The sequence below is a fragment of the Helicoverpa armigera genome, chromosome 22 (genome assembly GCF_030705265.1).
Source record: "Helicoverpa armigera isolate CAAS_96S chromosome 22, ASM3070526v1, whole genome shotgun sequence".
Lineage (NCBI taxonomy): Eukaryota > Metazoa > Arthropoda > Insecta > Lepidoptera > Noctuidae > Helicoverpa > Helicoverpa armigera.
Genome location: NC_087141.1, coordinates 7,820,376 through 7,844,191, shown reverse-complemented (window position 1 = coordinate 7,844,191; position 23,816 = coordinate 7,820,376). Strand labels below are relative to the sequence as shown.

The 23,816-nt window shown below is 35.9% G+C and overlaps 1 protein-coding gene across 1 annotated transcript; it reads right to left on the bottom strand.

The window, feature by feature from the left end:
* Positions 1-1,807: 1,807 nt before the first annotated feature.
* Positions 1,808-22,827, bottom strand: LOC110380900 (apyrase). Its single transcript, XM_049843252.2, has 11 exons — positions 22,612-22,827; positions 17,027-17,249; positions 15,758-15,955; positions 11,972-12,102; positions 8,493-8,643; positions 8,016-8,142; positions 6,851-7,008; positions 6,282-6,363; positions 5,718-5,876; positions 5,029-5,177; positions 1,808-4,566 (listed from the first exon to the last, which is right to left on the bottom strand). Exons 1-11 carry the CDS (start codon positions 22,815-22,817, stop codon positions 4,441-4,443), a joined length of 1,710 nt encoding a protein of 569 aa, XP_049699209.2. The 5' UTR covers positions 22,818-22,827; the 3' UTR covers positions 1,808-4,440.
* Positions 22,828-23,816: the final 989 nt, after the last annotated feature.

The following is a 23,816-nucleotide window of genomic DNA, read 5'->3' as shown; positions in this document are numbered from 1 at the left end:
ATAAAGATACTAACACTATTGAATATTCACGTTAACTAATACATTGTATTTAATTAACCCTATTCCTCATTTCATTCTTTTGACATTACTGGGACTTCGCTGTTCGTCTGTCCAGAAAGATCAGAAAGGCTGCATCTCAAAAACTATTGTTAGCTTGACAGTTGAAATTTTCACAGATTAGGCATGTATTTCTGTTGCCGCTATAACAACAAATACGGAAAACTAGAATAAAAGAAATATTTTAGGGGGCTCCCGCTCCCATACAACAAACGTGTTTTTATGGATATGCGAGTCCGACTAGCATTTTTTTACAATTCAATATTTTAACCCATTGTATGCCGGAACGCAGATATACGCCTGACACAATTGATTTTCTATTGTTTTATAATTAGCGACATTCAAGCAGTTAAATCTCTGTTCGGCTTTTCACCAGCATTCATTAAAAAAAAACTATAAAGAGAAACCTCTGTGGTACCTACCACCTACTAACCTCTTTGCTGACCTAAAAATTCCGCCTCACCTACTACAGAAACCTATTGTGATTCAGGTTCAGTCTTGAAAACACAAGCAAAGGTGTCAAATATGGATGCCTGTTCACTCTCATTAGCGACACGACACCCCCCATTTACCTGATGGAGAAATTTTTGTGTGTTTCTGTCTTAGAGCATTGAAATAACTGGATATGTGGCTGTGCCTTGAACACTGACAAAGGTAGCGTCAAAAGTAGCTGAACAAATAAAAGAATTCTTGATCGACTAACAACGTAGAGAGTCATAATTTTTTAACAACATATAAGTATATTATGTCAAAATTATTAACTTATTTTTTTTTAAAGTAAATGAATACTCTTTTAAGTTATTGACGACACGGTGTTCAGCAGTTTTGAAAATGTAGATTTGTTCAAATACTTTTGAAGCTCGCTGTACGTGCGAGTCCCGTTCATACTTAGTTACTTTTAATGTATAAAACTTAGGTTTGTGTGAGTTTAATAATTATAATTTTTTCGTATGTGTACGAATGCAGAACGATGTGATCGAATATGAATGAGTATCTATCACTAATTGTTGTTTTGCCTCTAGCTTTTCTTCGCATAGAGATTTGTATTTATGGCGGCTCCGGTTAGTAATATGATCTAAGATTTTTGCATATAGGTACAGGTACGAGCATCGGGAAAAAAGTGAAACGAGCCTTTCGGTCGGAAAAAAGATTCTTTTTTACGATTATGTTTGGCGTTTTTTGATGGCAGGATGTTTTTTAGCTTTTTAGGGGTTTGTGTGAAATGGAGGCACCTTTATGCCTTTGTGCGGGTTTGTGTGCCTTTTTGTCACAGATATGTTATACTTTGAATAAATTATTTGTGTACCTATAGCTGTGTTTTATGATAAGGTTAATTATGAACGAACAAGGAGTATTTAATTTTCTACAAAGCACAATTTTATTTAGGTTTGTTCCGAGAAGCAAGTCTGACTACTTACGCGCAGGAAAAACGATCTTTTTTTTTAGTTATTTACTCGTGCCTGGCAGGTTTTTCTGCTTCCTAATATACCTAAAGCTGACGTGTGTTTTTGTATGTATTGTACTTTATAAGGATGTTAGATGATTTAAGCATTTGTAAAAAACGTATTTACGTCCATACTTCTGCGTCATATGAATACCTACCTGTATTTGTATACCTCCATATAGGTACCTAACTTATACCAAGATGTGTATTTTTTGGGAACTATAGATAGAAAATAAGTTTCCGATCGAGAGATGTGAGAATTCGAAGACATATTTCTGTCTGCACTAGAAAAATGAAAAATACAAGTCTATTTACGAAATCAATTTATTTTTTTAACAATCAATTATTAAGGGTGAAAAATATTCACCATAAATTAATTTGATTTAACAAAATCAATGCAACTGACTACAAAATGGCACCGTCAAATTATTTATGATTTAAAAACTCAAAAATTACATTCAATCTATCTTTAATTTGACTAACTTTAATTTCATAAAGAATTACAATTTACAACTTTATTCCTAAAGGGAAATTACATTGACATTGAAAATACTATTACTTTATTGGATACAAGATGAAAATAATTAGCCAATCAGAGCACATCGTTTGATTGAAGTAGCCAATGAGAGCACATCATTTGATTGAAGTAGCCAATCAGAGCACATCGTTTGATTGAAGTAGCCAATCAAATGGCTTCATTCGAAAGTCATTTTCAAAACGTCGCATAAAATGCCCACAGTATTCTAGTTGCAATAAGGCACAGAAAACCAAATTATATGAATAACGTTATTATTTAGGTTTCTGTGTATCTTAGAAAATCTTAGCATCTAGAATCTTCTAGTGAAAACGTACAAAATTATTTGTAACCGTCTTCTTAGTTTGAAATAGAGTTCTACTCGTAAATAAAACAAGGATGAAATGTAAAGATTTTGAACCTCCACACACTGTAGACTAAATTGTCGGCCCATAACCTAATGGTTGGTCGATAGTTTATTTTTTAAGGTAATTGGAAATCTAAAGCCAGTTCCTTCATCAAAAGTAATGTCATAAAGTAAAAGTAACTTTCAAATTAGTTTTTTTACACTTTTTAACTATTAGTTTTGCTCTAACTTTAGCCTTTAACTTTTACTGCTCAGGGGGCTGTAAAAACTAAAGTCACTGTCATTTTGACAAAGTTGTGGTAACTCTATTGACTTTTAGTTTAGCTGTTACTTGGATGAAAAAACATATTTGTTAAACTGTCAGTAATGGTCAAGTAAAAGTTAATACCCTTACTTAAATTGTTACCTTTAGTTTTATTTGTTTATGAAGAAATTGGCTGCTATTTAACCATTTTAGTCGGATACCTGATCGTTGTAATGTTCACCATTCATCTTCATACTCATTTATGAGCCCGATTAAACTATCGGCCGACTTAAAGTTTGCAGTGTGTGGAAGCTGTTAGGGGTCACTGTTTGACAGCGATTCCTTAAAAATCTCACTTTAAAAAGATGATATATATCACAACGTTCGAAATCATACTTTGTCTTAATGTAGCTAAGTTTAAAATCAGGTGCCTAAATATACATACTCCTGTATGTAGTGACAAATTGTATTATTAAATGGAGATTGCTTTTCCAAAAAAATACATCATATTATGGAATGTTGGTAAGGTAATTTCTAAGCAATTGATAAATAGGTACCTAAAGTCTTGGAGCCCAAGATTTCATAACAAATGTATTACTGATAGAGAAATCAAGCAATGTATAGATAGTTCAACTCAGATTTGCGCGCGGCCCTATGTGTGCGTCGGCTTGTAAATATACAACTTTCATTCGTGTGACAGTGACGTCGTCCGAGGATGACGTGTTCTTATCACTTTTTCTTATGGGTACAGTCGTTTACGAAAATACTAGTTATTCGCGGAGAAATTATTAAGGAGTCAGATAAAGCGTTTCAAAAAATAAAACGACATTCAAAGCTTTTTATTATTAAACATAGTTTTTCATTATTTTTTCATACGTCTTTTCAAATTGACATTGACAGTATCTAAGAATTGAATACTCCTTAAGTACATATTTTCTAGCTCGGGGTACGTGGACAATAAATAAAAGTGTGGACTAAGAATGTAAAAAGAGGTATAATCTAGTATAATAATGTAAACAAAATGTGTGGGGAATTTTAAAAAGTTATATTGCTTCGCATAATGTCGACCAAAATAACAAAATAATGAAACTCATAAATGAACGTTTAAGTCAAATTGATGAAGGGATGTGGCGTAATACTTGTCGACATGTAGCAAAGAAAAAAGAAGAATACTATGGACATTTTGATATTGGAGTCAGAATTTATAATTCTCCTTGGAGAGTAGCGAATCCGAAAATTCATCATTTGATTTTTCAAATAGCGATTCATAATCATTATAAATAAATAAACATTAAATTACGTAATAACTGTTTTTCTTTAAACCCCCGTATACAACCCCTAAATAACTGTATTGTACCCGACTGTACCTCTTGTCACGCACACAAAGTTACTCTATATGTACAAGGGTTACCCACACATAAGGCCGCGCGCACAACTGAGTTGAACTTACTATAATAGAAATGGCTCATAAAGAAAATTGAGTCTATATTTGTTCTTTAAAATGTCTAAGTTGACACTTAAGCATACCTACATTTAAATTCTTGGAAATCTTATGAAGCTGAAACCCACTGTAAATACCTAGGTACAATTAAAAGTGAAAAATACCGACATTGAAAATTACTGCAAATTGTAACACTGAACACTATTTACAGGAGTATTAGCCACAGAGGAGAAAACAAATGAAAGTTTCACATATAATCCCGAAGTCAGATAAACAAATGCATACCGCAGCCTCTTGAAACAAAAACGTGTGACTGAATACTTCATTGTATATCTCCTCTGTGTAATTCGATTAAAAAGTAAAATTAATTCAGTCAACTATTAATAACGATTCTGCCTGAAGTTTTAATTTTCAGAGGCGAATGAGCTCTGATGTACTGTTCCAGAATCTTCTGATCGCGACCGATGTCTTTGGAGTTTTGTTTGCCGTCTCTGAACATCTGTAATTAAGGGAAAATACGTTTTTAATAATATCTCATAAATAGCGAGTGTCGAAAGAAGTCATTCAGAATTCTTTGATTGAATCCTTGTAATGACGACTTCCTCTGTGTTTCGGAAGGCACGAAAAATTGATGAGTTTTGGCTGACATTTAAACATTTTGGCAGTCGTTATAGGATAGTCAGAAGCCAGAATATCTGACAACCAGTTTTTTAAGGCTTTAGGGGTTGCCTAAGTAGCTGAGATGGGAAGGAGAGATAGACAGCATCTCCATGAAAACATTGGTACCAACTCAGCTGCATCCAGTTAAGACTAAAAGCCGACCTCAACATCATGTTGTGATGACAACTTTCAGTTTTGGAAAAGGCTGGGCAGATGATGATATCTCATTAAAAATGTGTGCCAAAATGTAGTAAATAATATATTTATAATCATAATTAACTATTCATTATGAAAAACTTACAGAGAACCCATCCCCTCCATCAGACAGGTAAGCTGGCGCCGTCACCCAGTATATTTCCTCATCATCCAGTGGAGTAGACTGCTCGCCTACTAGCACTGACGTGATGCGGTTACCTTCAGGCATCGTCACGTTGTATGTTACTTGGAGTCCTAGAAGGAAAGAAGTAGGTGGTAAATTACTATATGTATATATTTTGACCACTTCACTGTCCACAATGCAGATAAAACAATCGGTGTGTTTCACATATCTATAGGTCAACAGGGTCTCATAGGACAGGATAGGTCATAGGTAGGTTAATAGTCTGGTTACGACCTAAGGTCTTCTAGTTCTAAATATATCTTTGGCACCATTTACTGATTAATGGTTAAGAAAAGCATCTAAGGAAACCTTGACTTTAAGCCTGAAAGCACCAATCCATCTTATGCAAGCGTGGTGATTAACGCTCATTCCTTCTCTGTATGTAGTAGAGGGCCTGTGCCCAGCAGAGAGACGATGATGCTGATGATGATGTATTTGATTTTTTGGGCCCATTTATAATTTAGAACCGTTGAAATATAATTGAAGCCATTAATAATGCTGGTCTTTCAACAAAAGCCCATTTAAAAACAATTTTATATCCAGAGATCTAAAAACCTGATTATTGACCACAATAAATAGCTAAATAAATTTAAAAAAAAACTAGAACTCACCAGCAACTTGCAATAACCAGGGTCCTTTAAAAGGGCTGAAGCCCCACGCATCACTGACACTCCTCTCCAGCGCTAGACGCACATACTTTCCTTGCAGCTCAAACAGCTCAACCCGGTCGTTGAACGGCAGCAGCTCGAAGATTGAGCCTTCGGTTATAACTGGAGAAGAATAGAAGAAGGTCATGTAAAGGTATTTGGTTACAGTAGATGATTGATAAGACTTAAGTTGAAGTTGCCAGTGTCAGTGGTCTAGTCGGTTCTGTGTTTGGATTTACCTGGAGAAAGGCAACTTTAAGCGATTTCACACTAGTGCATTTTATCGCTCGGGTTTTCTAAGCGCGACACATTCCGCGCAGCAAGAACCATTACCAATAATTTTGTGTTACGTGACTTGAGATGTCGTTGTTTGAGCCCGTGGTTGCAGTATTTGTTGCCCAGACAAAACGAACGCAATAACTTCTAGTGTGAGAGGTATTGGCCCGGGACAGCAAAATGCATCAGGACAAGATAGTCAATAATTTATTAGGTACCCGTTTATCGTAAATCAATTAAGGTATCACTTACTTCCTTGCATAATCGAAGACTTGATGTTACCACGTTGAATGAATGACACTAACTGGTGATTTGAACTGGCTGTCTTCTTGGCCTGTAAATGGAAACAACATTCAGTAATATTTGTCCTTCTTACGGCCAGTTTCTTCATCAAAAGTTAAAGTTATAGTTATGGCTAAAGTAATGTCTAAAGTAAAAGTAACGGTTAAATTCAATTTTTCCATTAGTTTTGCTGTCACTTTAGCCTTGAAAAAACGAATTTGACCGTAACTTTTACTTTAGACATTTCTTTAACTTTAACTTTTGATGAAGAAACTGGCCGTTACTGTTTTACATTTTATACGTGAATCCCGTTAAAACTTCTCTATGAAGCTGGATAAAAAGTACCCCTCCAGCCCTCTTCTATAAATGGGCTACCCGACATAAATGTTTTTTCCGAATCGATCGAGTGGTTTTGAGTTTAGACCCCTCAAAATAATTTTTTAAGTTTTACAATAGTTTTTTTTTTTTGTATAGGTTTTTGATAGCATAGGATTTGGACTACAAATTTCCAATATTACAAGTTCAAATTATCTACTCACAAACTCAAGCTGAGCATCAACCAGCATGTCTCCAATAGTGCACTCCCCGAAGACACAGTCGTCGAACCGCATGGTGTTCTCAGTGGACCCCACGGGCACGTTCTCAGCTTCGTGCACCATCTTCGCGTAAGGCGCCAGTTTCTCTTTTATTGTTTGATCTGAAAGATGGGTGAATTGACTTTTAGAACGTAAAATTTAGAATTTAATTTAATTTAATGTAGAATTGGTAGAAAAGTTCCTTTATTAACATAGCTTATTTATGCTAATATAATTACAACGGCAACACTACTCTTTGCGGATCCTGGCAACAGACTTGTTGCCTTCGCGCTAAGGTTAGCAATTCACTCATTACCTCCTTTCTTTTTTTATGGAACATCATCAAATGACCCCTCCCGCTGTGGGTAAGCAGCGTGAGGGAGTTCCACTCTTACCGACTAAAACCCATCATGTTCGTTCGCAGGCCTTTTATGTACCAGGACCGCGGTAACTCTTTCGAACAATCTCGCAGCCCCGGCAGTCCTCTTTAGCTACCTCATAAAGATTTACAATTTGTCATAACTGTCTACAAACTTTATATTCAGTTATTCACACAATTCCATATAACCTTACATTGTATTAGTAAATTGTACTAAAACAACTACATGATGTTGAATATTATTGGCTAATCTAAATTGCAATAAATAAATAATTAGTGTCAAGTTCACTTCACATAAGGTTATCAACAATATTGATTCATGCAGTATTTATTAATAACTAATTAATAACAATTTTAAGGTTGATCTATGAATAGATGACCTCACTGTCAACAGTGGAACTTTGTAATCTTAATATTATTTGCAAAGACATATCGAATTTTCAAAATTCTCTAGGAGCGCATATTGCAGACTTTAATCTAAAGAAATGTTTAAAAAATCATACCATCGGGCCAACTGTTGGCCGACTATTTAGTCTTCGTGTCCTCTAAACCAACTTTTACAAAATACCAATGACAGGTACATATATGTATAATGCCAACCAAATGTATATAATGCACTCCAATATTATGTTCAAAAGGTGTTACATAATATATTATACTATAGTACAGTAAGGACCCTGTAGGGCCTGGCAACGTAGAAGAGAGGAAGATGCTAACTTATACAAAGTAGTTATTTTCGTTCAGTCTTACCTTCAGGTATGGATCGGTCCAAGAAGAGAGGGTTGCCCTCCCACTTGACGTAGTCTCCTCGGAAGTCGAAGTAGACCGTCAGGTTGCCCATGTACTTGGTGAACGCTGAGGCTTGGACTATCAGCACCTGGAATATGATGAGTAGAACATATTAATAAATGAGCAGATCTTTCTGTTTTTGCTCCCCTTCTCTGGGTGTCTAGTACCCCGTGATTGTTATATCAGTGATCGTAAATTAGGACCGAAATGATATTTTTAACTTTTAGCCGTAAATGTCCAACAGTATGCAAACAAAAAAGAATCTTTTTATCAACTCGGTCTAGCAAACTTTGCGTGCGAACCTTTCTGGAATGTCCGCTGAAATCTCGCTTTTTTAGCTTGAACTATTTCAGAAACTGCGTTTTATAAGGTATGCTACAGCTCGTATATCTACATGAGGTTTATTTAAAAAACCATTATTATCTATGTTTCCCTTACCTGATGCTTCTTATTCTCAGTGCTCTCAATGAACACAGGGTAAGGTCCGGCCACAGGTTCCCCGCTCGGAGCGTCTCCATTCCAGAGAAGCGAGTGCGTATGTCCTCCAACAATGATGTCTATATGCTCTGCGAAGTCTTTAGCTATTTCCCTGAAAAGAGGAGAGAATGGGTCACAGTTTTAGTAAAAGAAAAGAAGCAGATGTTATGATCATTTGCCAATGGATTAGTGCAATATTTATACCTAAAATCCACCAAAGAGAAGGCTAAAGTTTTTAAACAGCGAAACAAATGACCGAAGTAAAGTAGGGGAATGCCCAAGATCGGGATAGTTCTCATTAGGAGAAATCTACGTTCAGCAGTGGACAGCAATTAGCTGATATGATGATGATAGGCTAACCGAATTTACTACTCAGAAAGAGGGTCAGTACGTGAAGAATTGTGTTCTCCACTTAGAAATACTAGCTATTTCTAAGTGGAGAACGGAATACGGACTTACTGACTGATAATAATACTCGATAAAACTTAGTGGTTATAATAATAGGTTAGAACACAATACGTGGAAACAGAATAAGATAAAACAAATAAGACGAGAATAATGGATACATGTCTGGCATTGTTGCATAATTAGCATACTTTAGCATTAGTAGTTCCTTTAATTGCTTCCCTGATAAAGTTAGATCTTACTAAAAAAAGATAAAGATAAAGTTAGACTTATGACTTCCCTAGCGTCTGCCAGAGGTTTCACCAGCGTTCCGTAGAAACTACTCCATCTATCTAGCCTGTAAAGTAGCCTATAATCTTCCTCTATAAGTAGACAACCAGAGATTTTTCTAAATAGGTCCAGTGGTTGACAATGTTTGTCAAAGCCTCTTCACCTTTATCTAGACACACGGCAGTGTGTCCGCCAAGTTCGAGCAAAAAAAGCGACACACCGGCCGTGGGTTATATTACACGAACCATTTCGGGCCAAATTCGACCCCCCTGTAACTCAAAATCTATTTTATTTACGCATATCAAATTTCTAGTATCTGTTGAGACCCCCTCACTTATCTAAAATACAAAATTTCATTAATATACCTATTGTAGGTCTTGAGATATTGACGTCAGAAAATCGCTATTTTTACTATACACTCACTGACTGATTCACTTATTCACTGATTCACTGATTCACTGACTCACTCATCAAAAACCTAGACCACTTCCAATGGTCGTATTGACTTGAAATTTGGCATGGAGGTAGGTCTTTATGTCAAGGTAAAGGGAAAAATCTGAAAATGGCCAAGTGTGAGTCGGTTTCAAAATAATGAAGGTGTTTTATACCCGGTGTAAATTTATACCCCTAAGGAACTAAAACGAACTAAATTTATCTATATTTATATAATATATCTTCGAATGGTACAAAGGTTTGTATTTATCAAAGTAAAGCAAAAATCTGAAAACGGCCAAGTGTGAATGACTTTCGAAAATAACGAATGTGTAACTTTGATCCACAAACATAATATATGATAACATGTCATGTCAGTCAGTTGGTAAATCTAGTCCATTTAGTTAATCTAGTTCATTTCTTTGTAAGAAACATACTGCATATTAAAAAATCTAAAAAATAGTATAAATGAGACATTTCTTTAACTAACTTCATCATAAGAAAAAAATAAAATAAACAACCTTACAAAAATAAATGAAACCCAAAAAAAAATGTGAAAGACTGCCAAGTTCGATAATATGGGAATGCTTCGCCTATAAAAGAAGTGAGATCTGAATAAGTACCAAGTTCCATACACATACCTCAGTTAAAAATAGTTACTTTTTAATGATGATTACTTGGCAAGTTTTAATAGAAAATTAAATACTTGATTCATTGCGTTTAGTAGGTTTATAACAAGGTGTATGAAAACTTTCCAAGTAACATCATTAAAAAGTAACTATTTTTAACTGAGGTATGTGTATGGAACTTGGTACTTATTCAGATCTCACTTCTTTTATAGGCGAAGCATTCCCATATTATCGAACTTGGCAGTCTTTCACATTTTTGTTTTGGGTGGGTAATATTAACCTAGATAGGCCGTTTTAATGGCAAAAACCAGAAAATGACATCACCACTCCATACCAAATAAATATTTAGTCATTGAATGACCCATTATACAGTTCAAGTGATAGAACACCGTACGGCATTCATACGATTAATTGAGCAATTGTTCTGCTCAACTCGACAGAACAAAGGATCCTTTGATCAGAGGTTTGATAAAAATAATTTATTATTATTACTGGCTGTTATTTAAGATATTTTTCTAGCGTCTTCTGGTTTTATAAACACAGATTCTAGACTAATATCGGGTCAGCTATTCAAGATTTACTTATCTGATATATTGAAAAAAATGTTCGTGTCGTGACCAAGTCATCACGGTTATTGAGCCGTAATTAAAAAAGCTGTAGGTATTAAAAAAACATCCAAAAAACTTGCCGCAAACGAGACCTTCGACCGTCCTTTAGAAAGGCACTTACGCCACCTAATATGGTTTGTATTCTAAAGCCTACAAGGTCCTTTTTTGCATAACATTGAAAGAAGTAAAGTAAGGAAGATTGAAAGAACTTCCTCTAATTTCCTGACATGAGCCGTTTCCCAGAATGTCATGTTATTTTCTTGTCAAGAAGTCTCTTATAGGAAGGAAGACACAAATCTTCTTGTCTTCTTCAAGTAAGTAAATGCCTATTAGGTGAATTGAAGATAACTGTAGATATCTTACAGTTACAAAGTGGTTCAACAATGACAGGTCTTGTCATTGTCTCAACCGTTTCTGACCTCATGACTCATGAGGCAATAGACTGACATTTATTTTCTCTTTAGGCGGAAGAACTCCTAGGCAGACCTTTCGTGCGTCTGTTGGGACTGGTCAGCTCCAGCCTGATGAGACTCTTTAATCAAAAAGCCATTCCAGACCGCGTACATGGTGACACTCACACATAATAGTATTTGATTTTTAACATGTTTGGACTTTAAAAGAGACTATGACCCTTGAGTTTGTTTCAGCGTTTCTTTTCAGGGATCAGTCAGTTAGGAAATGACGACCCCAACGTTCTTAAAATGACGCGTAAAAGTGATGTAATGTCCAAATTGCAAAATAAACGATTTCATTTCATTTCGCTATTGCAACTGAACCGATTAAAATGAAACTTGTAACTATCAGTCTAGATAGCCTAGAGCCTGAGAAAGGATATAAGTTACTTGTATAGTTTACCAGGTTGGGGAATGAGGTTCTCACGGGATTTGGATAAAACCTCAGGCCATAAGCTGCGGGATTGTTCGAAAGAGTTACCGCGGCCCTGGTACATAAAAGGCCTACGACGGAACACGACGGTTTTTAGTCGGTAAGAGTCTGTCACTCCCTCACCGCTGCTAACCGACAGCGGGATGGGTCATTTGATGATTTTTAACGTCGTTAAAAAATGTGGTGCCATAAGAAGATTGAAAAAACTTACTTGTCAATCTCTAATCCACAATGGGACAGTAAAATTATGATATCTACTCCTTTTTCGTACAATATTTTAGCTTCACGCTTGGCCGCCGCTTTGGGGTCAGTGAACTTAACCTTGCCGGGCGATGATAGTTTCTGCAAATAAAAAAAATATTCTATTAACACTTTGGAAACAAGTAAATAATATTGAAAAGTTCGAGTTCTCTTTGGCCTTAAATTATAGGAGACGTCATCGTAACTTTTCAAGATGCATTTCAGCATTATTATGAAAGAGGATTAGTCCATAACATAGTTACTGTTCTATATTCATGTGAGGACATTCAAAATGGTTGCATATTCAGCTGCCTGGTTATTTTTTTGTTTAAGTAAGTGGGTACATATTTATTCAGACGGTGCTAAAACAATAAAGAATTTAAAGTTTTAGCAAATCATGCAGATTTTTTATTTTGTTGGAATTTATCACTACTTGAAATTGTAGTTTATGGCAGGCCTCTGTCACTCGACGTACTTGCGCGCGATAAATGCCTACCGCTCGCTGGGTTACCGGTAGCCCCACGCGGCTCAGGGCTTTCAACAGTCACACGCGCCTCGCGCGTTCCAATATTATTATTTTTATTTCGTGTCATGTTATGCTGTTGGTTTTTATTAGGTTTTTAAGCTACCTCTCAAACTGATGGATTATTTTGAGTTGTGTTGGTTTATATGCGACTATTGTAAGATTTAGAAACATTTTATATGTATGAACTTATCTAGTAATTCTATTTTTTTTTAATAAATTAATACTTATCTACTTTATGATTTTAACAACAGAGACCATTAGGTACTTATTTTACTTTAGATACCTACTTAGTTATATGAACTGTATTGTGAGTTTTATAGCTCAAAAAAACACATCTCGAGTGTAAGTAGGTAGAGTTCTGGTCCAACTTAATGACGACTCGGAACATTACGCGTGTCGCTACGCAGAAACCAATTTTAGGTACCTAGGTGTCAACACTCGACGGAGTTGTACCATATGGGGTATATGGCACTTGTGCTCGAAAAATAGTTGGAATCCGCCTTTGATTTTGACGAAAGCTTTACTTAAGTACTTACCTATGCTTACCTATTAGGTAATATTTAGTAATATGTACCTACCCATACTCCATTTTAGTAGGCAATACAATAGTTAACTAAAGAAAAATATTCTTGATATTACTTTTTATTTAAAAACTCAGTTTTAAAAAAGGCTATCTTAAAATAAGCGTAACTTTGTTTTCCTACTTAAATATAAATAAATTGTAAGAAGCAACCCTAAGCACGGCCACGGCACAGTTGCCGTCACTGACCTGTGCGCTATCGCATTGGAATAACAATCAAGCGCTCGAGCTTTTAAGGTTCATTTTATAACGCAGCTAGGAATTTGTAGGTAGTTGGGGAACTTGTAGGTGCTTATAACAGTAGGTATGGACTTTTTTGTATGGAGTGATTTATCTGTTACGTAGTAACTATTATATAATCTGTGTTTATGGTAAAAACACCTTTTTCACGCTGTTTTACCCGCGTCTGAGAAACATCTACCTCTGAATCCCCTTATATACCATTTCAACACGTTTCATCCATATCCCTCTAGCGTTTTCTCAAAGAGGATGAGCACTAAAAGATTTCGATGAATTCAGAACCACTTTTTTGGTAAGTCAGTTAATGAGTAAGAGGTAGTAAGGTTGTGGTACCTATTTCAAAATAAACTTTCAATATAACCTTTTGATATTTTGTCACCGTCAAGTTTAAAGTAAAAATACCCTCGCGTGTTTCACCACCGTCATACGATATATTTCCGCAGTAAACATCCGCATAGCCATTTAAATAAAAAGCTCACAAACACGAAAGGTATACAAATCTTAAAATATGAAGTGCTCAAAATTTAGTTGTGTAGGTGAGCACGCACGCATAATGTTAGTGTGACTGTGCACGTGTTACACGCTATGTGATAACACGCATATGGTGGGTGCGCACGCACTTCTGTGCACGCATGAATGTAGCTGTCAATGGTGATACCCGTGATGTCATATCTTAAGATAGGTACTGTAGAACTAAATTACCTAAAGACTCCTATATTAATACCTTATACCTGTAGGTAGGTATCTAACTATATGTAATTTTCATAAAACACCAAACTAGGATCAGTAAAAGTAAGAAACTATCCAAAAGTATTCCAAAGAGACGTATTTTAGATCTTAAGAACTACTTCCTTAATACTATGTAAACAGAAGATTGGTACATACGCAAACATTTCCATTCCATGAAATTGTATGAACGCGAAACATAATCTGTTATATTAATTCTAAGTAAGAAAAAAACAAAGATTACGTTACAAGTACACGTGTACTTTAAAAATTGGCCCCAAACTAAGCATGCCTGCATATGAGTGATTCATAAAAAAAATATTGATGAAATATCTGACACGAGAATCATACATCATGATGCTACTCGAAGATTTAAGATTAATGACAGTTTGACACCTGGATATCTATAATGAGATAGAATAGGTATTTCAGAATAAGCATTCTTTTAGAAAGATAAAACAACGCTTGATGCTTCTCGAAGATTAAGACCTCACTGCAGACTAAACAGTCGGCCGACAGTTGTCCTGATGTAGCCAAAAATAATGTCTTAAGGGCTTATTACACTTTACTAAATTCAGTCGTCTAATTAGGATTGTCTAATTAGGTTTCTAAATAATTTAATGAAACGGACCTTCCTAAATGCGATTACATTTGACTGAATTTAGTGACTGAATCATTTAGACGACTGAATTTAGTCAAGTGTAATAAGCCCTTAAGACATTTTTTTTGTCTACATCAGGACAACTGTCCTGTCAAGCCCTTTAAAGAAAGTCTTCATTCCATTCAAAGTTTTCAGTCGGCCTGATACCGGCTAAATACCTGATCCTTGTAATGTGCTACCATTGATCTTCATACTGATTTCTGAGGCCAAACAAACTATCGGTCGACTAAAAGTTTGTAGTGTGCTCTTAAGATTACGACTGGCAGCTTGACATCTAAATATCTCTTTAACGATCCTTTATACCTAGATACGTAATGTAATTTTTTCACAATAACCTTTCTTCGAGATAGATAAAACAATAGATCACACATTCAATAGATAAAGAGGTGGAATTATAATAGAATAACATTAGGAATCTTTCTCTATACGTTTTGTTTTTTTCTATGCTCAAGAGGTATGCACAGACGGTGGATAGTAGTATCGAACAATACCTACCAGGTATGGAAATTACTTAAACCTCTGCTCCGCGTACCTTTAAGCCGAGGTTTGGCAAAGCCTAGTCGTTAAACAATAAACTTGAAACAAACCGAAAATATCACCGAAAATGTTGAATATAATTTTGTTGGACATTTTGTATCTACTTTTTAGAATATATAATGTACCTTCTAATAAGCAATAAATAAAAATAAATAATAAACGTTCTTGTTGTGCAGCACCAAGCTTATTTACACGCTTGTTGGCGTCACATTTTGGTGCACACTTTCTCCTCTGATTGTTACTTAAACTTGATAATGATTGGGTGTCTATGAATCCATTCTTTCATTATCTAAGAGAACTTAACCTAAGAAAAGATGGATAAATTACCTGAAAGATGAAATGAATAGGAGTCATTATGACGAATGACTCCCTGTAGGGAATGGAAGAGGAAGACATATTGCGCCAAACACATAAAAATTGGGAACATGGCGGAAAGAAGAAGTTTCACCCCTCCTCAATTGTATTCTAAATCATATAATTCTCTTACCGCAGTATCAGGCGTAATAAGACCAATTAATCCAATCTTCCTGCCCTTCCTCTCCACTATATGATGAGGCTTGTAAAGTCCTTGCAGTACTGGTTCCTCAGTAGTATCCATGTTCGCAGCCAGCACTGGTGCTTTCAATGCTGAGAGGTACGGTGCTAGTCCTTCAGGGCCATCGTCGAATTCATGGTTGCCGATTGCCTGAGGAATTGATATTCTTTGGTTAGTTCTAGCTTAGTAATAATAAGATTAGCTAAGTTGATTTTTAATATTTTTTTAAGGAGGTCTAAAGATACAATTCTGAGTAGGTATTTCTTTAGAGGAAAATTATATTCAGTAGTTAACTTGGGGCACAGGTGAAGCCGAGGGAAACAAGTAGTCAATCTATATTGTAGACTTCACACGTAACTATTAGTATGAGGTTTGTGACTATGACGCAGCCTTACTATCAATTCTTTTAATTACTACATCCATTATCATTCAGTATCACCCACGCTCATACATAACTGTGTTTCCTAACAATAAACTTAGATAAGACACATTATTACATCCGATTAAACATTGTTGCACAATCTCTGAACGGAGTAAAATATAGCCTCTGTCATCGAGGGATAGTGTAGCTTACCAACAATGGAGTAGTTTTTCAAATCTTTTGGGCTTTGTGTACTACAAACAATATATTTTACCTCTTTATAACATTATTTTAGACGTCAACTTTAAGCAGCCCATTCTTAAGGCGCTGACAACACCAAAATTGGTTTGTCTCAAACATTTTTTTTGCCAAATCAGATACAGATTTTGGCGGCGAAAAAAATATACATTAATATCGAACATACTTCTGAGAACTCCGTTAATTTCAAAACACGTTCCCGAAAAGTTTTCTAAATACAAGAATTTAAAATTACCTCGTAAAATGAGCCTTCAACAAAAATATCTGTATTACTTATCAACCTACATTGATAAAATTTTTAATATTAACGAGTCCATATATAAGTACAGAATTTAGTTGATTTTTATTTTTGACTACTCAACTCATTTTAAAGATATTAGTTTAATGAAAAAACGTTACGAACGTTACAAACGTTCCGTCAAGCTTCTTTTTCGTACGTATATTGTTTTGGGTGTTGTCAGCCTCTTAATAACTTTCCTGTCTTATGTGTCATACGTTATTAACACCGATTGTGTAACTATTTTGACTGCATCGTGGACAGTGAAGTTGTGAATAACACCACCAAAAAGGGCTATTTATAAAAAGAAAGCAACTCCACTTACATGAGCATCATGAGGAATCAAATTCATGAACTCCTGAGTCACATTCCACTTCAACAGAGTATACCAGTATGTACCCTGGAAGCTGTCACCAGCATTCAAGACTATGGAGTCAGGTTTCTCCTCCAGGAGTGTGTGGATCTCCTGGTAAAGCCTGGGAAACCCGCCAATACAGGAGTTGTTGTTATACCTGCAGGTTGGCGTGTCCACTGAAGTTTCTTCAAATCTGGAACAGGAGTTTTTGAGGTAGTTAGTGATGAAAAGATATCTGTCTTTACTGTTACTGTTTTGTTGGTTAGTCTTTTGTTTTACGAAACTAATGTAAGATAGAGACGTATTTTTCTAGATCTAATTAGTAGTAGACAATATGATCTAATTAGTATAAGACACAAAACGATTGAACTGTATTATGCTGGTACAGTAGTCGTCAAATAACGGTGCCCCCTAGAGTCAGCCATTTGGCTCCTCACGCAAGAGCAAGTACCTATTAATGTATTGTTCTGACTTTTGACATCATGAGGTCACTTAGCAATAAACATAGCATCAAACTTATTTGACAAGGACTATAGTTATATGTGGATGATTTTATCCTAGAGTAATTGACGTCACACAATTTAAAAGTAATTAATAATGCGATAGAAGAGGCCGCCTCATATTCATACATGTAATGTATTCATAGAAAGTACAACAGTAAAACAGGTTGATATAGGTATGTATTGATTTATTATCTGCGGTTATTAATGACTAACTACCAACCATTTGTCGGTGAAATATAAAACAATTCAATTGTTCGTCCATTATTTTGAGCATAAGTATACCTATTATGTTTATTATCCGTGTTTTCGCAAAATTGTCATCAACAACATTAATTAACAAACTCTCAGTTCAATAAACGAGTTTGTCGCAAAAATACCAGTTTGGTTTCGTCACAGAATCTTGACATTATATCACTGAGTGAATTGTATGAAGGTTGATTCTGACTACGACAACTTACGGCATAATAAAAATTGCGACCAGACCGATTGTCAGCCACGGCGGCTGTTCTCTATAAGGAGATCAGCCAGCTGCGCAGGACTATAATAGTAGGCTAGCCGTTTTCAAGCGGTCTCACCCGCGTTCCGAGGAAACTACTGGCCGTACCGGGATAAAATATATCTCTACGTCTGTCTATGTTACTCGGGAAGTCGGGAAGAGTGTAGCTTTCCAACAGTGAAATAATTTTTCTAATCGGTTTAGGAGCTTCGAAGGTGAGGAAAACACCTTGAGGAAAATCTGAACTATATAGTCCGAGCGAGATCGACAATCCACCTTGAGCAAGCGTGGTGATTAACGCTCATTCCTTCTCTGTATGAGAAGAGGCCTGTGTCTGCAGTCTATACTAAGTAATATTATAAAGCTGAAGAGTTCGTTTGCTTGAACGCGCTAATCTCAGACACTACTGGTTCGATTTGAAAAATTCTTTCAGTGTTAGATAGCCCATTTATCGAGGATGGCTATAAACTACTTTTTATCCGGGTTCATGCAGAGGTTCCCACGGGATGCGGGTGAAACCGCTGGCAGAAGCTGCGTGGACAATAAAAAGGCTGATAATGTCATTCATCATCATCATTTCAGCCATAGGACGTCCACTGCTGAACATAGGCCTCCCCCTTAGATCTCCACAGATACCTGTTGGAGGCGACCTGCATCCAGCTTCTTCCGGAGACCTTTATAAGGTCGTCTGTCCACCTTGTTGGTGGACGTCCTACGCTGCGCTTGCTAGTCCGTGGTCTCCACGAATGATGTCATTATTCTAAACTATTGTTTCATGAAACTGATACGCAGTATATTATGACGATTCCATGACTATCAGTAGGCAGGTATTATGTTTAGACTATAATAAGCTGAAGCTTTGATCTGGTTTCTTTGATTTCTTAGAAACATGCCTAGGACGAATATAAAACAAAAGGAATTGTTATGTTTAAGTTTGTAAGTAGGTCTTTGCAGTATAGGTACTTATGTGTCTACTCTTCTTAGAAAACTACTAACCTACTTACTTTGTTTTTAAACTGTGTTACTATTTCAATAATATCGCTTTTCCCGCTGTTTCACCCGCGTCCCTTGGAAACTTAAGCTTGTACCGGGATAAAATATAGCCTATGTTACTTGAGAAGACTGTAGCTTTCCAACAGTGAAATATTTTTTCAAATCGCTTCAGTAGTTTCGGAGCCTTAGAGACAAACATACAAGCAAGATAATGTTTCCTTTTTATTATATTTAGAAAATATAGTCCTTTCAGTACACCAGCAGTTGCACCCACATCCCAGGGGAACTACTTCCCGAAGCTGGGTAAAGAGTAGCCACGATCTTTCTCAAGCAAGGCACTAGACCGTATACAGACTGTAGATACCAAATATCATTAACATTGGTTCAGCATCTTTGAAAGTGCGATAGACAGACAGAAACACTTTCGTATGTGTAATATGAGTATGGACTCTTACTCAAACTTGTATTGCGACAAAGTAACCATCTGCCAGTCTGCAACGCTTTCAAAATCTATATTTCACGTAATATTTTATTGTAATAGTTAATTTTAGTTACCTTATTAAATACATCAGTTAATGTTTGTAAATGTAAAAGATTTAGAAGAAATATCTATTGAAAATGGTAAGACCCGTGATGATAGTTGTTGGTTTGGTGAATAAATTAATGAACAGAAGGCATTATTGAACGGGTGAAACCGCTGGCATAGCTACAGATTAACATACTCATACCTAACTATTGTTTATAATGGGTGAAATTAATATTATAAAATGCTTATACGTCACGCCATTGATACCTACTTAGGTATGCATCACCTGTTACCTACCTACTATACCTAGGTAATATAAATAAGAAAAGGTTTTATAAGCAATTATCAATAAAAAGGTCATTTATAGGTACCGATTATAATCGCTTGTTTTTATAGAAGATCTCACTTATAGTTTCTACATTTCTCTCTCATTATGAAAACAAAAGACAGCCGGTCCGTACCTACCTACCTATAATTTTCAAAAGCAGCCTGGAGCCTAGAAGTTGGTGATTGATACCCCTGTGTGCCTGATCTCTCTCCGGTCGTGTCGGCTTGCCGTCCCATCGGGCTATGAGAGTGAAGGAATAGTGAGTGCACCTGTGTCTGCGCAAATGTTTGTGCACTATCATAATGTCCTAGCACAATTGGCCTTTCTCTTTAAATGAGAGCAGCCGTCGAGGACATCATAATTTTCAAAGCAAACGGAAGGACGAACGACCCAAAAAGCTAATTAAGGACGATTCGAGACCTACCTCTACATTTACCTTGTTGAAAATAGGGGGAGTTCCCATTCGTCCCACTGACCTCGTTACCCATCACGTTTTAAGCCTGCCATTCATCAATGTTAATAAGTTCACTAAGTTCCGCCTACGGTTTCACCCGCATCCCAATCGACCTATCTAGTTCGCGTACCCCAATTAACAGAACCTAGTTAAGTTTAACCTAAGTGCTAGCTGTCGCCAACGCGGCAGCTGAGCACGAGGTCTCGCGTTCGATTCCCGGGTCGTGCAGAAATCACTTTGGGTTTTAGACACTTTCACAAAGTAGCCCAGAGCCTGGCTCTATAGGTACATTGGAGTAAACATTTTTTTGTGCAGAAAACGCCTACGGCGTTAAGTCCGCCTTGTACGAAATGTGCAGAAGCATTAAATAAATAAATAAATATAGGTACCCTAAAGCTACCGATACTACAGATCCGATTTGAAAAACTACACTATCCCAGAGTAACATGGGCTATTTTCATCCTTTTACGGGAAGAAATACCTACCCTCAGGACGCGGGTGCAATCACGGTAAAACCGCCAGTCTATTCCATTCTCATTCTACTAAGTCATACGAAGTCGCTCCTTATAAAACACTGGTACTCAGCTACATCCAGTTAGACTGGAAGCCGACCCCAACATAGTTGGGAAAAAGGCTCGGAGGATGATGAGGATAATAAGTCATACGAATAACATGCGTCAGTAAAATGTTATTTATTTACAAGAACAGACATAACGTGCTATTGAGTATTACGAGTACGTGTAGATAAGTTGATCTCATCTCTTATTTGATAATAATAGGTATAGTTTTATCAGCTGTCTTATCTATAGAAACGTGAAAGGCGTGTGATGTGCGGGAGATGATTATAATATAGGTATGCTTTTGATTATTCTAAGTATTTATTTTCCTACAATTTCAGGAGAACCAATACCCCTCCCGTTGTGGGTGCAGCGTGAGAGAATGTGAGACTGTTACTGACTAAAACCCACGATGTTCCTTCTGAAGCCTTTTATGTACCAAGGCTACGGTAGGTAACTCTTTCGAAAAAACCCGCAACCTCGAAAGGAGGATCTTGCACCTGGATTAGCAGTAGCCAGGTATCCCATATGTTGTACTGATGTATAAAAGCTATATTACTATGTGTAATAAAACACTACTCAATAATTTTAGGGGTGAAAGAGTAACAAACCTCTTTTCATCAAAATTGTAAACCTGTCATTAATTTAAACAGTTCATTTATGGAGTAGGTTTCGTGGTTTCATTCCGTTTCATAGTTTCCTCGCGTGAATAATATTTTCCTGACCTTCCTTAAAGTTTCAATCGATTCTCATACCAAGGTTTTACAAACATACAATTGTAGATAGTAAAGTATGGGAGAAAAGGGTTTGTAGTAACAAGGGTAGGTAGAAACAGCGAGTTTTAACAATTTTTCAAATATTGTTCACGGTTACAACTGCAGAATTAGCTTAAAGTTAGGTAATATGCTTTTACTTATTTGTGTTACTTCTGCCGAACAACTGAACGTATTTAAATGAAAGTTGGCTGTGGTATAAGCTCATACCAACATCAAAATACCACATATGCTACTTTTAATTCGGATGCTGAAATCAGTTTCCTCAGGAAGCGGATTAAGCCGCTGGCGGAAGCTAGAAGGTCGAAAAAAGGCATTGCGACCAGAAAAAGCCTCTCTCTGTCTCTTTAGTAAATAGTATACTTAAAACTAATAACATAAATGCAAAGTATGTTTGCTTTTTGTACTTTCACTGCAAATAAAGCCAATAGTTTATCCCGAAACATGACCTGTACCTACATACATACTCTGACTCGATTGAAACCGCGGGAAATAGTCAGCCATACTTATACATTTTAGTACCTATATTATATTAGGTAATTATCCTTTAAAATGACACATAGTAAAAATAATTATATACTTAGCAGGAACATATACCTCATTGTTTATTTATACTAACAATTTGATGGATTACTTGAAAGTAGTGACCTTTACGAAAATCGATAAAGTTGCTATAAATAAATTAGAGTAGGCATATTATTCCAATTGATTAAACAAAGTATAGATAAGTTATTTAGACAGAGTACTTAGTAAATCGTTAAGCTAAAAGATCGATTTTTGTTAAGGTTTAAACTACTGAAAAATATTAAGCATTTACTGTGTTTATTCTTTCAGGATTTTAAACAATACAGGATGTGATATCCTTCTGAAATTAACGAAGGATTTTTTTGCGTAATTATCCGCAAAAATATGTTCTAAAACTTACCTAGCATGAAAATCATTATAGTGTATTATATCCAACTTGTACAACCCTTCGAAAGGTAAAGCAAATCCATTTGTGTAACCACACAAAAACACTAGAGTCACGAAAAACATTTTAGGGTTATTTAGTACCGAGTTTGTATTTTTTTTATTTTTTTTTTTACATCGCGCGCGTGCGTTCCCCTCGGCTGTCGGATAGGTACTGACCATAGAGTAGTTTATAATATAGATAGGTACTGACTGACGTTTTGTTAGGAGGGGCGCGCGATATTGATGTAATTTTGTGAATGCGCAAGGAATGACTTGAACAAGTATGAAGTACATTGTACAGTCAGCTTTAAAAGTAGGTTTACATATCGACGTTTTCAAATGTTACTGACAACGTAATCTATAGGTACTTATATAATACCATTATAAATAGGACTAGGACCAGTCTAATTTTAGTTGCCCGGGTAACCGAGTTGAGGAGGTCAGATAGGCAGTCGCTCCTTGTTAAACACTGGTACTCAGCTGCATCCGGTTAAACTGGAAGCCGACCCCAACATAGTTGGGAAAAAGTTTGGGAGATGATGATTACAAATAGGTTTTTTTTTATTAGTTGTAATGGATAAGCTCAAAAAATTCTTTCACTGTTGGAAAACTACACTTTTCCCGAGTAACACAGGCAATATTATATCCCGGTACGGGTAGTAGTTCCAACGGGATGCGGGTGAAAATGCGGAAAACCTACTTAGTAGTTAGTACTAATTTCTTAAAAAAATAAAAGCTAAAATTTACTTAACATTCGAACTTCATATAAAGTAGCTGAATATTTTAGTAAATTATCGACTTTATGTAGGTAAGTAAATCAGTTTCCAATATTCCGATGTGTTACTACTTTTGTAACTGACTGTACCTAACATATGTATACGCAACAGGCTATACTTATATGAATACATAGGGAAACTGTGTTTTTATGTAAAAAAATGTAAAGGTGGTTTATCTTCAGTCAAATTCTAATATGAAGCAATGAGTGTTGGTTTGCGGGAGAAATATAAAAAGCCCAATTATTTTAAGTTTTTTTTTCAAATTAGGTAATAAATTAAAAAAAATATTAAGTAAATAGGCATGTTTTTAGCAATAAAAATTACGATATAAATTGTAAATTTCCTGATACACAAAAATGGTTTATGTGCAGCGCCCATAATTTTTCCAAGCCGCCATTAAGTA

Bases quoted from the DNA above. Each gene is read 5' to 3' on its own strand.
- LOC110380900 (XM_049843252.2), bottom strand. From the start codon at position 22,817: ATGGTCAGTACCTATCCGACAGCCGAGGGGAACGCACGCGCGCGATGT. The intron at 5,178-5,717 runs GTGAGTTCTAGT...CTTTCCTTCTAG, and splicing joins CTGGTTATTGCAAGTTGCTG to GACTCCAAGTAACATACAAC. The intron at 4,567-5,028 runs GTAAGTTTTTCA...CCTTAATTACAG, and splicing joins ATGGAGGGGATGGGTTCTCT to ATGTTCAGAGACGGCAAACA.